This window comes from Pygocentrus nattereri, chromosome 23, assembly GCF_015220715.1.
Source record: "Pygocentrus nattereri isolate fPygNat1 chromosome 23, fPygNat1.pri, whole genome shotgun sequence".
NCBI lineage: Eukaryota > Metazoa > Chordata > Actinopteri > Characiformes > Serrasalmidae > Pygocentrus > Pygocentrus nattereri.
This window is the reverse complement of record NC_051233.1, coordinates 20,859,660-20,877,794: the sequence shown is the minus strand read 5'-3', so window position 1 is coordinate 20,877,794 and position 18,135 is coordinate 20,859,660. Positions and strand designations below refer to the sequence as shown.

At 37.4% G+C, this 18,135-nt stretch overlaps 1 protein-coding gene across 5 annotated transcripts in view; it reads right to left on the bottom strand.

Annotated features, from left to right (window-relative positions):
- arhgef28a (Rho guanine nucleotide exchange factor (GEF) 28a) overlaps window positions 1-17,164 on the bottom strand; it is a 123,971-nt gene extending 106,807 nt beyond the window's left edge. For all 5 annotated transcript variants that reach the window (XM_017698641.2, XM_017698650.2, XM_017698668.2 and 2 more), the window contains exons 1-2: window positions 16,974-17,164; window positions 4,163-4,214 (exon numbers count right to left, since the gene is read on the bottom strand). In XM_017698641.2, the coding sequence (XP_017554130.1) occupies window positions 4,163-4,195 (33 nt within the window). In that variant the 5' untranslated portion in view covers window positions 4,196-4,214; window positions 16,974-17,164. The remainder of the gene's footprint in view (window positions 1-4,162; window positions 4,215-16,973) is intronic.
- Between the last annotated feature and the right edge of the window lie 971 nt (window positions 17,165-18,135).

The following is an 18,135-nucleotide window of genomic DNA, read 5'->3' as shown; positions in this document are numbered from 1 at the left end:
AGAAGTCATGATACTTTCAGTGTCATGTCATGTCATCCAGGGTCAGAGTAAGAACAACAGCACCAATCCAGGACACTGCCACCACCACGCTTGACAGCAAGAATCAGGCTTTGTTGGTGGTAGGCTGTGTTAGCTCTTCACCAAACATGGGTGTTCTTGTTGTGCCCAAAGAGCTTTTGGACTCATCCAAGGCTTGTCCAGAACATTTCTGGAAAACCTCAGACAAGTGGTGTACTTTTGACAGCTTCTCTTCCTGGTGACCCTTGCATGTGCTTCATTAGAGTTATTGTTGAACTATGCAACACTACTCTAGATACAGCTACAGAGGCTTGTAGATCTGTAGATTATTGTTGGACTACCTCTCATCTCTTATTATTCTCATTGTGACCTGCTGGTGCTCTTGGCCAAAATAACAATTAAAAATAATCACTATTTAAAGCACAGACAAAAATCGCAAATTAGATGCTCTCCTCAAATCATTCAGTCCTACATGGGAGTCAAAAGTCTGAGGCTTCCAGCAAAAATAAACTTTTAATTATGATACCCAGCCAAAAATTGAGTCACATAAGGATGTAGACCAGTTGGCCCACAACATGTATGAGGTAAGCCATCCAGCAATCATTAACCTATGCAAATTTAACAGGTAGATACTCCAACTAAAGAACAAGTCCTTCCCTTCAATGAACACAGAACAGCTCAACCTTACCACACAGGCTTAATGCATAAGGGAAAAAAAGAAGGAAACACTTGACCTACTGAAAACTCAAGGACACCTGAAAGCATTTAAAGCAGCATAGACTGACCATTTTTCACACTGACATGCACACACATACCCTCACACACACAAAGTACTCCAGTGAATGAGGTTATTTGTCTATTGAGCCATGAGTTGTGAGTTGACATTACGCGTGTCTGCCATAAACTCTGAACATATCCAGTTGCAATAACACATTCTTCCACACAGACTAATAGACCAACCAGACACCTTGCCCACTGCTGTTCTTCTGCACCGAGCCCACAAAGCTGGACTGAAGCTTTCTATTGTTCAGCTATCGGCTGATTACAGATGGGAGTTTTCAAGGATTGAGCAAACAATCAATTTAAATCGCTTAAGAAAGCCTCCTATTAAGCTAATATATAGAACACAATGGAAAGGGTCTGCAATGTCTATATTCACCACTTTTATAAATGTAGATACATAAACATTTATCATTTACAGTATGTAACTGAATAAGTCCTGATATGACTCTTAAAAGTACATAAAAGGGTTCTTTGATGCAAAAAAAAGCACTTTCAGTTCTCTAAACAGTCTTCCAATGCATGATTCTTTAAAACCCATTAGGTAAATGAGATGTGGAAGCATGGTAAAGATGTTAAAAAGTTTCTCCACATCATACCTGGTATCTGATGTAGAACTTTTAGTTCAAGCCTAAATGCCTGGGTATTACTGAACAACATATCCAGCTGTAATGGCATGGCAGCCAAATTATACAATAAAAGCAGCATGTAAAAAGTTCCACCACTACAAAGCAGGCAACACCAACTTTGCTGACATCATCTTGAACTTTTCCGTTCTACAAAGAGCTGAAAAAGTCAACTATCAACTATTAGCTGAGTAAGTTAGCTAAAAATATTTTTCTGTGCCATAGTATTATTTTGGTACAATGAACTGTTAATACAGCTGGGTGTTGTGGGATGAAGGAGTGCTTCCTGAGCGCTGCTACTGAATGTTAAAAGAAACCACAACAGACAATTTTGCTCTATTTTCTTCTCTTAAAATTACAAATGGAAGCTTACAGAGTACTGTAAATGGTAACCAGGCTAAAAGCACATTTCCAGATGTCATATTGTATAGGGCCAGAGTTAAAAACAACAGCCCCAATCTAGGACACTGCCACCACCATTCTTTACAGCAAGAATTGGGCTTTGCTGGTGGTAGACTGTGTTAGCTCTACACCAAACATTGGTGCTCTTGCTGTGCCCAAAGGGTTTTTGGACTCATCCAACCAGAAGACATGCAGAACTGTTCAGGCTTGTCCACTAAGTTTCTAGAAACTTCTAGTTTTGTACTTTAGACAGCTTCTATTCCTGTTGACCCTAGCATGTGTTTCATCAGGGTTCTTCTTATTGTTAATCTATTCAACACTTCTCTAGATACAGGTATGGAGGCTTATACATCTGTGGATGATATTTTTGGACTATCTTAATCTCTCATTATGCATTTCCAGAAAGAAAACTTACTTTTTAATATATTTGGTTAGGGCTGGCCTGCACAGCATTTTGCAATCTTTAAATACTCATTGGTGCTTCTGAACGAGGACCTGAGTACTACTATTAAACCAATATTTCTATTTATTAATTAACCATAATTTGAAGCATGTTCATTATTTTTTTTATGAAAATATTCCAGTTTTTTTATTTATAACAAACTGTAACACATTTAAACATCCATATTTGCAATGGACATCCCAAAGAGGCCAACAGACAGAGGTGCTGTAACATGTCAGATAAATCTGACTGGATTTTCCATTACCTTGATGGCAGCAACAATGCAGAAGTTCAATAGATAAATCTTTTTAAATCATTGTTTAGTGACATATATTCATAGTTATTTTAGCTGACTTACTGAATTCATATTTGACTGCTAACTTAGAGATGCAAGGCTAGTTCACTCGCGAGTGAAACAACATTGATAGGCAGACATAAATCTCATTCAGAAATGAGATAACTCACCAAGTGCACAGTGTTTTTTACTAAATTTGTTGATTTAAAACTGTCTGTTTATTACAGAAATCACCATAACTGATTAGCTAGACTCTAACTCCCAGCTTCACAGTGGATAAGCTAGTCACTGAGGATGCTTCTTCAGTTGAATGTCATTCATTCATCAGTCATATATAACCAAGCTTTATTAAATTTACATGTATTTGGCTATTTCTCACTCTTTAAACATCACCATTCTAACATCTTTCACTAACTTGCTTCATTCTTTCAAAGAAGAAGGGTGACACTATAAAACTGTAGGGGGAGTATGGCTGTGGCTGAAACTGTGGCTAAGCTTTAACTGAGTATGACATGACTTTTATAGCGTAATATGTGACGTATATGTGAGTATGTAAGTGCCGTTTTCTTCAGATTTATCATAAAATGTTTCATTTAAAATAAATAAGCCTCTACTGCTGAACCCTCTAACTCTGAATTGTTATTATTTCACATGTGTTCAGAATTCTGACATTAAAGACAGAGCTCCAAACTCCAAACAAGGCAACAAACCCCAATGTAACAAATGGATACTTGAGTTTTCAAATTACTTAGATTACTCATATTACTTAGGCCAGCCTTAGATTTCATTCTTTCAAACCAATCTGAAACACTCAGTGGCAGTGAGATCATGGATAACATGAGCATAGTTCACAAAATAAAATGAAACGATTAAAAATAACCTGCTTAGCAACAGGGACGCCACTTATAATGGCCATTATATCATTGATGTAATTATAATTATATGTTCAATATACTGCAAAACAAAACTGAAAAGCAAAATCACAGTCTACTGGTACAGACAAAATATTGCCCAGCACTATTTCAAAATTAAAGACCTGGTATTGTGACATATTAGCCTGTTCCAGTGCAATTTCAAGGGTGTACTGTCAGTATACATCTATCACTTTTCTACTTCATTAATTTATGAAACAACAATTATATTATTCATCAAAATTTGCCTTTCTGTCCTTATAACACACACACACACACACACACACACACACACACACACACACACACACACACACACACAGGTAAAAGCCTCAAATAAATGAGTGCTGTCATTTGGCAAGCAGACGGAATGAAAGGACAGATCCCAGGAGAACAAAGAAACAAAAGACTGAAAAGGGTAGAATTTCACATTAGAGAGCGAGAGAGCGAGACACAGAGAGAGAAGAAGAGAGAGCATGAGAGAATAAACATCCAGAAAATATATAAGTAAACAGTTGTACAAATCCATGAATGGTGAAATTAATGAAGTCACGTGAATTTATTTACTGATTTTCACTGTTTTCATTTTTATATATATATATATATATATATATATCTTATTAGCCTTCCATCAAGCCCTAAGTTTAAATGGAATTGAAGTGAGAGTAAAGAAGTTCCTGATACTTACATAAAGAGGCACCTCTTCTCTGTTCAGCTCCATCAGATCATCATACAGTCATCTGCAAAGACAACACACTCTCAGCTCAGTCTAGGCCATGACCGGGGTTGGAATTATACATGTACTAAAGTTGTCCCTGTCTCACGAATCAACCAAGAGACCTTGTTTAGACAACAAACAACACAAATGGACTTATCTGAACAATAACAACCCATGTAGAGCCTTTCAAACGCATATTTAAATGAGATATTTAAAAGATTTTTTTCTAATGAAGTAATGTTAAATGAACAGAAAAGCTATGTGAAAGACAATCTATATGAGTGGGTGTGTCCATCAGGCTCTGTTTCTAGAGTAGTCAGAGAACTGAAAACATGCATCATCATAACAACTGCCAACTAATCCCTGCTGATTCAGCAGGACGATAAGATTTGAATCAATGCTTCATAACCAAGTAATACAGTGTGATTGAGTAATCAGAACAGCCATCATGTGCACACACACAGACACACACACACACACACACCCCTGCTCAACCAGATGCATCTGCAGAAAAACAGTGTTAGTTAAACTCGGCCTACGCCACATACACAAAGCTTAGCCACATGAACCAAAGATGGAGGCTGGGTAGGAAAACACAGCGAGGACAAACGTCTATTCACTTAAAACATAATGTGACATTCAACTGGGCACACACACAGAGAGAGAGAGAGAGAGAGAGAGAGAGAGAGAGAGAGAGAGAGAGAGAGAGAGAGAGAGAGAGAGAGAGAGAATGCAAATAGTACACAAAAGAACAAAAAGGCCACAGCAGACAGCAGGCCTTTAATTTGTCATAGGCGCACTGGAAAGAAAACTCACAAAACACGTTTTGTCTACTTTAAGCCCAGTTCCAGACAAACGGCATTTGCAATTAAGAATCTAATACAACACTACAACTTTGCTCTCTTTCAATATTATTTGCTGACTCATAGGGTCATCTGGCATTCCCTTTAATTAGGCCAAATCCCCAGTGCGGATTCACTGTCAGACAGCGAAGCGCGGCGTAACTAAAATGGTTGCCAAAACAAACAAAAATGCAGTTAGGAGAATTAGTTTCAAGCTTGCCAGTGGTAGAACGAAAACTAATATTATTTGCGTCACATAATTGAGCAGGCTAGCCATAATCACTGACCATCTGATAAAATGTCCTGATAGCAACATGTAACGTCATGATTTATTTTGTCCATTGTATTTTTATCCAAGTCAGTGCTCTCATTCCAAGCAGAGCACAGCTGAGTTTGTCCAATGTTTTCTAACTACTTGTAAGGGTGAAGTTTTACCCACGAGACATATTTTTGCCACAGTCTCGCAACCATGGATGCAAATCGCACAAGTTTTCACATTCTCAGAATAATTTGCGTAAAAAACTAAAGTCACTGCAATAACACCTCAAATGAGACTCATCCTTTTTTTGTTGCATTACACCGTCCAGCATTATTGACCAATACAGCCACTTTACATTACACCAAAGTACTAATTTAAACAGCCCATCAAAACGGATGCTAAGCAGAATCATCCAGCATCTAAAGCATATGCAATAGAAACTCACCTGAATGTGCCATTAAGCCTAAAACATTATGAAGTCAAATCCAGAGGAACAACGCATTATGTAAAGTGTCGCAGAGTGTTTGATGATACATAATGCTTCATACAAACTGCAAGCTTATACAACTACGCGCAGCGTTCAGGACAAATTAATACACACACAGATTTCTGTTCATTTGAGATTATTATTGAGTTCTGTACCAGCTGGCTAAGCAAACAAATCATTAAATAATGAAAATAATAAACAGGGGGAAAGCTGTATTTACATATGGTCTAAACAATAAAATCAAAGTTCACAGCATTCAAGAAATACGACACAGACTGGCACTCAGCAGAACAAAGAAAAATAGCTCTATAAGCGAAGACTGGAGCTTGAAGACCCAAGGTCCATGCAATGATTTTCTCTGTGACTCTTCAAAGAAATGAAAGTTGGACAATAAACAAGCAAGATGGAAAAAATGGTGATGTTTTGAAGTTGGGCAAAGACTTTAAATAGCAATGTGAACAGCAAAGAAAACACATGAATTGATCCTTGCAAAAATCAAGCCTAGCAACTCACTCAAAGACAAGACAATCAAACTGAATCTTATTTTGGACATGTTTTGAATAGAACCAATTCTTTGGAAAAGACCATTATACTTAGATGAGCTGAAGGTAAAAGAAGAAGTGGATGACCAGCTACGAGATGGATAAATACAATTACAGGAATCATAAACTCGACATTCAGCCTGAAGATCCAAACATAAGATAAGATATTCTAGAGAAACACCAACCATATGGTTACCGGTATCAAACTGACAGTTTATTTATGATTGAACGCAATCCAATCCAATATCAATCCAGTTTCTTTTTATGACTGCAGGCAAACTTTGTCTACACTGGCATCTTTGGTAAACATGAGCCAACTGGACTGTAAAAACATTTGCCTTTACAGCTCATCCTTTTGTCTTTAATTCAAAATACTAACCTTTTCTGAAATACAAAGTGTCTATGTGTGTCAAAATCATTGACACCCCTGGAGATGCTAATGAGTGAAATTTAACTAAGTATATTGATGTTCATATTTTATGCTTATGTAAAGTTCAGTTGAGCAACTAGGAACAAACGGTCAGCCATGACTTCCTGTTTCACTGAGGTAGACCTATGAGGTGACACACAGGCCAAATTCCCCAAGTCAACCTTTACAATGAGAAATACTACAGAATACAGCAAATGTTATATGACAATATGCCAGGAAGAGAACTATATTGACCCAATGCACTGTGAAGGGGATGGTATAGTGGCCAAAGAATCTCCAAGGATCTCAGATATATATAGGTGTGTGTGTGTGTGTGTGTGTGTGTGTGTGTGTGTGTGTGTGTGTGTGTGTGTGTGTATCTAAGAAAAGTGATAGTGGGTCTATTAAGTCTGGCTGATCCGTATCAATCAGTATTGGTATTGTTAGATTGGTGTATCACTAATTTAATAATTTAATGATCAAAGTAAAATTAAAAATAAAGTTTCATTTTTAAGAGTGTAATCTTAGGTTTAAGAGTTTAAGGGTAAATGGCATCCAATTATGGAATCGCCCAACAATGCAATTTCCTTTTATTTTAACTTGTATTGTTACTTTGTGACATTCTCTTGACACCTGTAACTCGACCAGTCACGTGACCATCCACACTAACACACGCGCCATCACCCAACCATCTCATTATTACTGCATGGTGATGCCAACTGAGACAGATATCAACACCACAGGTGGAGAAATCTAACACACTGAGAGTGAAAGAAAGCACCTGTGCCTCTTTAGTACAACATTTAGGATAAAGCTTAGCGGAAAAAATACTTAAATATATCTTCAGATAAGACGGTTGAGCACTGCTATAGAGTCAAAACAATTAAATGAAAACCACTTCAAATCATCTGTCAAAAAAAAAAAGAAAAAGAAAATATGCTGTGCTTTCAGCTCAAGGATCTAGAGGATAACCTACACTGATATTCCAAGAACTGCTCAAGAAGTATGTGAGAATATGAGGGACTTGCTGAGGCTTTGTCAGTCTTTCTCACAGTTCTGAGAGTCAATACAACATTATATGGCACGCAAACACAATCTGCACACAAATTCTGTCTCACCTGGATGGTATTAGAATGATTTAGGGGTTGTTATAGGAGCTTTTACGATGTACCTGCCATAAATCCAATGCTACACTTCTGTTTCAAAATGAAAACAGGCCAGGTCCCAGAGTTTTCACCATCCCGGCAACTCAGACGTCAATACTTTTTAGCTTAATCTGTATCTGCTGCCTCTGTAATTATTTGTAATACAACAAATTACCATAGACAGTCTCAACACATTTCCTTATACTTAATAAAAGAACAGAAACCTATCATAGCACCTGCCCATTGGCTTCTACAGTGTGTTTTAAGCAGTGGTGGATGAAATACACAAATCATGTACTTGAGTTAAAGTCGAGATACTCAAGGTAAAAGTAGAAGTTCCTCCCTTTAGACATCCAGTTGAGTAAAAGTACAAAAGTATTTGCCTTCAAATGTAAGTATCGAAAGTAAAGGTACTAAAAGATAAATTATGACTTTAATGTCCTGTTATCATTTTTGTAACAAGACTTTTGCTTCATAAACTATTTTTAGGTGAAAATATTCAGTGTCACTCTTGGTAAATCAATCTTGTAATAGAATGTCATTAATTAGTCTGACACTGATGTCTATCATAAGCATAAAACACTGAAGGCAAAAAATGTTCATTAGGTAGAACCAACTGGCCTTGAAATAACTTTTTGTGAATAAGCCAAGTTTCAGTTTAAGATTATTTGCAACTTAGCTACAAGTTTAAGTTTAATAAAAACTTGCTTTAACAGGTTCACAGATGAGTTTTCTTTACTATATTACATCTTTAGGTCTCTGTTCATAAACATAAACTAGCCAAAGCAAATTTACTATAAAATGAAAGTGTTTGTATATATTCAGAAAAAAGACACATGACAGTCACAACTGCACATGAATATATTTCTATATTGTGGTGTATTTACACAAAGTTAGGTTAGGTCCATCATTTATGTTGGAATAGACACTCCCAAAATTTTACGCTGCTGCGCTGACGTTGAACCGTGCGCTTGCACTGGGTAGGTTTGTCCAACAGGTCAAAACAAGCTCAAAACAAAGTGCGTGCTGATCCTCGATTGATGTTCTTACTTCACGTTTCTTTAGTTTCTGAAATGTTGCTTTTTTATACACACATAAGCCAAAAGGAACAACAGATTTAGCATAAAGTGGAGTAAAAGTAAGATATCTGACTTTGAAATGTAGTGGAGGGAAAGTAAAAAGTCGCCCAAAATGGAAAGACTTCAGTAAAGTACAGATACACAAAAATCTACTTAAGTACAGTAATGAATTACATTTACTTTGGTACTGACCACCACTGGTTTTAAGTCAAGAGGTATTCAAAGCAAAACTACTGTCCTTGGTATTCAGTCATTTGTTAACAGATGTAGCAGAGAGAGGTTAGGTTAAATCTGGTGTAGGTATAATGCATGAGAGAGAGAGAGAGAGAGAGAGAGAGAGAGAGAGAGAGAGAGACAGAGAGACAGAGAGACAGAGAGACAGAGAGGAAAGAGGCAAAAAGCTGACACAAAGAAAGGGGCAAACTGAGGAATCCATGCTGACTTCAATGAAACTGACCTGACTTTGGCCAGACTTTCAAATTCCACATGCTATTAAAACATAATGGCACACGGACATTGGGTACAAAAGAACAGAACAGAAAAACTGACCAGACTGTCTTATTACATTAGGCTACACGAATAATTCCTGTCCTAATGTAGTACTGTATGTGTCTAGGTATACCATAGTTTAATATTATATCATATATAATGCAGTATGACTACAGTTAAGCCTTAACCTTAAAGTCTGAATGAATTGGAAACCCAAACACATCATTCTTCTTTAATGTAACATATTTCATGTGAGGACAATATTTTATTCTTTAGGATTTGGCAGGACTGTGAAAAGCAAGCATTCCAAAAGAAAAAGTTAGTAGGAAAAAAAATAGAGATTTTGTCGAAAATTAAGCATACTGTGATCTGCATATGTAGAACCTGCAAACATCCTCAAAACATCTTACACTTTCACATTAAAAGCAAGAGAAAAGACTTCAGGAATCAAATATCAGATTATTGCTATAATAAACCTGTGAAAGAATGTAACTACATGAGTATAACTATGTGAGACCCAGATGGACTGTGTGCGTGTGTGTCTGTACATATCACGCCATTATCAACACAAATAATGTCAGATATTTGAACTAACTCACTCGTGTTAACAAGAACAAGGAATACAAGAGAAACAAGAATTTTGTCTTTTGAACAACAGGACAAAATGGATTGTGTTTAAGGACAATAACTAAGAAAGCAGAAAAAGACCGTTTTGATTGCTCATTTGAGTGCTTATTTTTACCACTCTGCACAGGTCCAACCCTAATCAAACTTACCTGATCCAGGTAATGAAAGCCTTTATAAAACACTTACAATGAACTATAAGGGGAAAACAGATTTTCAAAGAAAAAAATCTAAATAATTAAACGGTTGAGATGTACACAGAGTCATTCAGGGTGGTTTGGTGTGAAATGCTCTTCTATAGAAAACTGCCAAAACTGCCACCATCTGTCACACCTCGCTTGCAGGTGAGGGTAGATGTGCTCCGCGAAGGTTGTGAGTTAAAATAAAAATGATGGCAAAACCACAATAGCACATTCAGTGCAAGGGTGTTTATTCGGTGAAGGTGAGGAAAAGTCCAAAAAAGTTAGAAAACAACAAATTAACAAACAAACAAACAAAATCTATTTACAACTCCAGGAAAACAACATTTTTTTCCACCAGTGCACATTGGCTCAACTACCAAGCAGTCTCCTCCTTTAACTGGAATGAGCCCTTAAATATCCTCCACTGGTCTACTTAAACCAGTGCATACCACTCATTCTCCTCTACAGGGGAGACAATAATGACCAAAGAAAATTACTGATTCATTAAAATACAGAATACAGGAAATACTGGTTCTAAATTGACACACATAAAGTTACTACCTGAAGTTATATCGTCTGTGTGTGTGTGTGTGTGTGTGTGTGTGTGTATATATATATATATACACACACACACACACACACACACGTATATATATATATATATATATATATATATATATACACACACACACATATATGTGTGTGTGTGTGTGTGTGTGTGTGTGTGTATGTATATATATATATATATATATATATATATATATATACACATATATATAATGCCTGATGTCTGACACACTGTTTTATGATAAAGTTTTGGCTTATGTATTTTAATCCATTTATTTGAATCCATTCATGGCAGAGGGGTACATGCAGGGTGCTGTGAAAGGAAAACTTTTTTTTTCTTTTCAGATTTACGGCTATTTTATCATCATCAACATTACAATTACAAACTCAGAAGATGTGCTATGACGGACTGGTGACTTGTCCAGGGTGCTTCTAGCATATGACTGCTGGGATAGGCTTCAGCACCCCCTGCAACCAGGAGGATAAGTGGGTTAAGATGATGAATGAATGAATAAATGAATGAATGCATGGATGAACTCAGAAGGCATGGGTAGGTTCACTGGTGGTTTTCGATAGTCGAGGTAATCAGACAAGTAAATGAAGCGTCAATCACAGAAACGTCATATTGCAATAATTACTACTATTACAATATAAAACAAGGATACTCAAAATTGCAAGTTTGATATTAAGATGCATACCAGAATATATGAAGACATAATGCATTGATATTTGTGACTATATCTTTCACGTTATGGTCAAACATAATGGATCATGACTAGAGATGGCACGGTCAAACTGTCTGCGTGTGTTGTCCTGTATACATCATGTGGGAATTTGGTTGCTTTTGATTGGTCCAACTCATCTACAGGCAGTCCACAAGCTATTTAATGAGGTTCAATTACGACCAAGGACAACATTGTTGATAACATAGGCTTTAATTAAAATTGCAGCTCTTGTGATTTGACAATGCACTCTTTCAAATTGTGATTTTAAGACAGAAACGATTAATATTTCAGTGGCCATCTCTGACTATAATTAGTTTATTTTGCATTTGAGGTTACAAAATACATGCTGACAATTATATCCTTGTCCAGTCTTCCTCAGTGGGTCTTCTCTCCACATGTCTTTCATCTACAACTAAAAGGCCGTTTGAGTGTGGGTGAGTATGTCCATGTGATATAACAGGGAAAAGAGAAAATAAAAAAGCAACACACTTGCCAAGAAAATGTCAAATAGGTACAACACATACACAAACAAAGCCATTCCAACCAGACTTTGAAATACCTAGCAGTCACTTTGAATTTGACTTGCTAAGTACTAACAGCACTGCCTCCTCATTCTACGAACAAGGTATGTTCAGTGAAATCACACTGCGTTCTGACCAAATTTCCTCAGATGACAGATGACAGAAGACAAAGTCTAGACCGTTTACGGTTACGGTTTCACTGATAAACGAAACCATGCAAACAAGGAAGATGCTTTACAGACCTAACCTTTTCCCCCTTTAGTCATTTATTACTGTGCGGTCATGTACTGATACTGACTGAAGTACTCCATCATTATCAGTAATACGGCTATCAGTAATATTGATAATATTAGGCTGTTAATTTCTATTTAAAATAGCATTATAAATATACAAGATACATCAGTGGTCCATTTTCAACAGGAATATTGCCAAACTTGAGCACAGTCATTTAAAATGGACAACCTTCCACATAAAAGACTTGCTCACAATAATTATAATCTGATGAACAAAGTAAAAGCTACATTTATAAAAATAAGTCAAAAGTAATAAACTGGGATATGCTAAGCGTATGACATACTGCAGGATATCATGAGTCTTTAAAATAGAACAGAATTGTGTTGTGGCTCTAGTATTGCAATTTCATCATGTAGTGCCTCTAGTGATTCCAGCCCCTACTACTCACGCAGCAGACAAAGATTAGGTCGGAAATCGGGCTACACCTTTAAGAGTCCTCTTATTCATGCTACTATGTGGAAAAAACCCATGGTAAACAGTTAAATCGTGTGGCGCGGAGAACTTGATTTCTTCCTTTGTTTTATCTTTTATTTCTGCAAGTGTTATTTTACATGCAAAGCAATAAAAAGAACAACATCCAAATAAATAATTGTGACATAAATAACAGCAACACTTTCAGCTGGCAATTTTGAAAGCTTCCATAACAACAAAAGACACAGGAGAAATGGAAGTTAAAGCTTAATCATTGCGAAATGACAGCGCATAAAAACATACAATATAAACTGTGCCACAGCTTTTGTACTGGACATATTTTATGCTCTCTTTTTTCTCGTGTGGTAAATTCAGCAAAACCTATAACAGCAATGGTGCATTAAAATGTGCAGAGGTATGTTCTCTGTAGCAGGTATGTACCTGTTTTCACTTAGAACTTCAGAACACATTTTGATGTATGACTATATGAATAAATGTGCTATTAATGTAGGACATCAATCCAACAACGTTTAAAAGTAACTGTGTTTTAAATAACTATGTTCATGCAAGGCAATAGTGGTGTCTTGATATGTAAATGCTTTTATGGTCACTGGGTGGACTGTTGGTTCAGAAACTGTCACTGGACACAGACCTAACTTCAATCTCTATCTTCACTAAACTGAGTAAGGAAAGAAAACGGCATACTCCCAAGCTTCTGGACCTTTCCTCAGGCCACACAGGCTGTATGGGATACAGCCACAAGGAAGGAGGAAGTGAAATCTCTCCTGATAATCAGGACACAGTGCCCTGTGTTTTGCCCTCGTCTCCTTCTCTGGCACGCTCCAGTTAGTCTGCAATACAGAAACTGACCCGATTCAAAGGCAAATTCATTCCGATTGATTTTTTTCTTATTTTTCTTTTACATACTGTTCCTTGCTTATGGCACTTTAGCGCCTATAATGAGACTAAGAGGTGGTCACTGGTCTTTTGTTCCACTGCATATGTATTTGTAGTTTCCCTCTCAAAAGCGCAGGATACTGGGAGGAGTTTATTATAATACAGCACATACTCCAATTTATCAAGACTGGTAGAAGATACTGACGGGGCACTGTTTGACGTCTGAGAAAAGCTTGTGTTACTTTTTCCACTGACACGGCTGCTACTGTTTGCGTTCAGAGAGAAAGCAGAGACCTCTTCTAAAACATTTACTTATTTTTGAGTCAAAAACCTTACAAATGCATGGCACAATATTCTTAATTTGATGAAGGAAATAAAAAAAAAACAAGCCAAATAGTTTTAAAAAGACTATTTCCTAATATTTTGTGTATATGTTTTAGGTACAGCACAAAGCTACGATGTTACATTTAAAACTATACAATTCCCAAAAAACCTGAGTGAAATTCATGAGGCATTTTACAATTTCACACAGTTTTCAAACAGAACAAGTTTAGCTCATCACTCCTGGCAAAAATGTATTCCTTCCATAACAGAAAGAAAAACAATAGCTCAAATTTCTAATAAACTAATGTCTTATTTTCTCAGAATAATTACACACAATGTTGTAGTAACCACTATTATTGAGGAAATCATTATTTTCACCTAATGAGTCAACGTTTGAACCTGAAACAACTTTTCTCCCTCATATACGGTAGAAACAGGCTTTCACACAAAAAGCATGCGAGTTGAACACATGGTTGTATTGCACTGGTCACATGTTAATTATGAAGTCGCACCCATGTTTGTTTCTATGGACATTCTTAGTAGATGGCGCACTAAACTGGCCACCTGCACCAAGGCAAAGTGTTGGTAGAGAGTCAGTAAATACCGCCTCTCCTAGTAAATGTGCCCCTAAGAGCTCTAGCTTAAAATATAATTCAAAGAATCTGAAAGGCGAGTCATGCATGGCCTTTTGCAAACTAGAGTAACCAAGCAATGATCTAATTCTGCAATCCATAGCATCTGATATAATCCTTTTTCTTAATATCACTCACATCAAAGTGAGATTTGCCAGATGAACAGTGAGTCCAAGTGAGCTGAGCTTCAGAGAAAATCCTCTTAAACTCATCAAAAGAATATCACCAGGCACTGCATCTCTATTCGCTAGTAAAGAATGAATATCAGCCTCCATAACATGTGGGGTTCCTGTAATAATGTCACTGATTAGCTGAAATTCCACTGAACCCATTCAGAGAGAGGTGTTAAGAAAACGGAAGGTTTCAAAACATATGACTCTCCTGACCATATAACAGTGGCACTGGCTGGTATTGGTCCTAAGCCCATTCTTTTCCAACAGTTACATTTAGTATGTTAAGAACAAAGAAAAGTCACTGAACTTGTTCTGATGGGTCTACAGTGATGTAATTTATATCAGAGGTTTTTAAATCTGGACATTTGATGGCTGATAGTTTGAATTTAGTCTTTTCGTGATGTTATGAAAACCAACTCATTGACATACATCCTCCTATTCAGTCTACAGCTGTTAAGTCCCAGCTATTCATACTGATGTTATAAGGAGTGCTTAAGCCCACACTGCTTTTAGAATGGGACACAATAAAGGGCAGCCAATCAGAACAGAGCATTTACATACATCAGTCTTAAAGATACAGCAACATAATGGAGAAATGAAATGTTGGAGAAATGGTCATGTATAAATTACTTATTACTATTTCTGGCACATAAACCCAAACATTATATATGAGCTGACCTTGCTTAAAAATCAGTAGCCCTATGTAATGGAAAACTACATTTAATATGAGAGGTGAAAAAAATCATATTAAAATCACATAACAGTCATATGTTTAGCCATACGATATGCTTTGATCAATCTGAAAGGTTGGTGAGACGGACAAAATGCAGTATCACAATACTTAAAGAAATCGTTTCTGAGGTTTGATATGCTGGAACAGACAGAATTCACAAGCTGTGCCGCATTTAAAATACACTGTCCAAAACAATGAGCGCAATGATTTTGATTGTGCTTTAGATACTGAGCTACACCAAATCCAATTAAAAAGAACTGATTATGCTCTCTTTGTAATGAAACATGTAATTGGTCAGCATTCTTTACTGACCTCTATCCTCAGGAAAGCAAACAGTGTTGTAATTTATCAATATTGTTATCTTGCCCACCCTTTAAAATTTCTGATTCGTGCTCAGACAATTGCTGACAACATAGGCCTATAGACCAAAGGAAATTTAAAGGGCCTACATCACGCAAAAGGTCATTTTCCAACCTTTTTTATGAAAGTGTTTCATTTATTCGACATAAAAACTGCTGAAGCTTCGAAATGTAGCACTTAATCCCTCTGCCCTGAAATGGAAACTAAGCTGCAAAGTAGCCAATTTTGAATGCATCATTTCTGCCATTTCAAAATCAATACATTTATATAAATCCACCTTTTCAGTCTACAGCAGTTTAGCCCCGCCTACTCACACTGAAGTTATAAGGGGTGTTACAGCCCTGGCTGCTGTCTGAATGAGACAGAAGCCAAACAGAACAGATCATTTATATTTATATTTATATATTATACCGCAGTCTTAAAGTTACAGTAACAAAAACAGCCTGTTTAGTTATTAAGAGACAAAGAGAGGCGGAAAATGGCCATGTAAAAAATGAACTGTGCTGGTTTCGGTACATAAAAATACCAATAACGTTAGAAGTGGATCTAAATGGGAAGCAAATAAAATACAAGAAAAAAATGTAAGATATTGACCCTTTAACATTTCAAATACAGACGTTAACGGGTTACGGTAACGTTAACCAACCGATCTTATCTTCCAACAATACGGTTTGAAATTCAACTCAGCTAAACAAACGAGTAAAAATAGGCTTGTAAAGTTACAATGACAGGGGACAAATGTTTAAATTATTCTGTAACAACTGACTGAACATGAATGAAAGGCAAAAAACACAAACAAGGAGAAAGGTAAACACGAGTACCACAGTTCCCATGGCTGCCACTTGTCAGCCACCAAGCAGCTTTCAGTGGCGTTTGAGTGAACGGCTTCATTTCATTACCTACAACCGCGCTTCTGCATCACGTTAGCCGACCACGTTCAACACTCGGCATACAGCATCAGCCTCGAAGAGTTTTAGGACACTTTAGCAGTAATATGAGAAGATGCTACTTCACGGAGCTAGCCTACCGTGAGAGCACCTGAGCACAGCTCGTCAGAGGAGCGGAGCAGACAGAGAAGTCACTCACCTCAACACACACGCCGGGAAAGTTTTCAAACCTGCACCAGTGAAATTAGCCGTTGTGGAAAATCCAGCTTCAGTAAAAGAGAGTGGGCCGGGCTGTTGTTGAAAAACGTTGAACCAGCAGTCTGTTCTGTCCGCCACAGTTTCTGCTCTCACACCCTGCCGGCCGGTGTTCACGGCGCCGCGTCGTGGATGTGAAACTGCGGGCGACTGGCAGCGTCTAATGATGAGACGTTCAGTTCGGTTCACAGAGCCGGTTCTTCCAGACTGACTGATTCAGTAAATCGAGCAACGGTTCATTGATTCAGAAGTCATTATCTCGTCTGTTTCATTGGATAACGTTGGATTTTGCGATCGAGTCTGATGTCCACGGCGTCTACTCACGAACGGGGTCGCGATGCACCACTGATAAAAGAAACCAGCTCCGAAAATGAATAAAAATATGTTTTTATGTGTTGCAGTCTGCAGTTTTATGATATACTCGAGGATAAATTTTGAAAAATCACGTAGATTATTAAAAAGGTTTTGATCTGTATCAACCGGGAATCATTTCGATTGAGTTATTGAAAAGAATCGGTTCATATGAAAGGTTCACGAGTCGGACGTAGCCAGCCAGCGTCTCCGTTTCGACGCCGGGTGTGATGGCCACGCCCCCAGCAACGGCCGCGCTGCGGAGAGCGGAGACCAACAACAAACAAGGACACCGAGTCACGTGATTAAAGACCTGCACCTTCACCACTGGTAGATTAAAATTTCCCCTCCACCTTAAATGAGCTGCGTAGAATCTCTTAACTGAAATGTTTAAAGAGAAATTCAACCAATTTTATTCTGAACTGGTTGAACTTCCCTCTAAATGAAAAGTTAAAAAATGGTTTAGGCCCTAAATTTCAGTTACTGGCAGTTGCAAAAACTGCACTCAAATTTGCATTTTTAACATGTTATACATTTAACTTAAGACAAAAAGTTAAGATGTTTTATGCAAGCAGTCCTGTTCCTGATGGACATTGATGCTGTCATTAAAGCTTCTGTCTCCAACACTCAAGTGCTGGCCTACAGGTGGGGTACAGCTGCTGCTCAGTTGAGCATCTTCACATCGAGTCAATGGCTGCAACTGTATATTGATGTAATCAGTTTATGTCCTCTGAAAGAACTTATGTCTGTCTGTA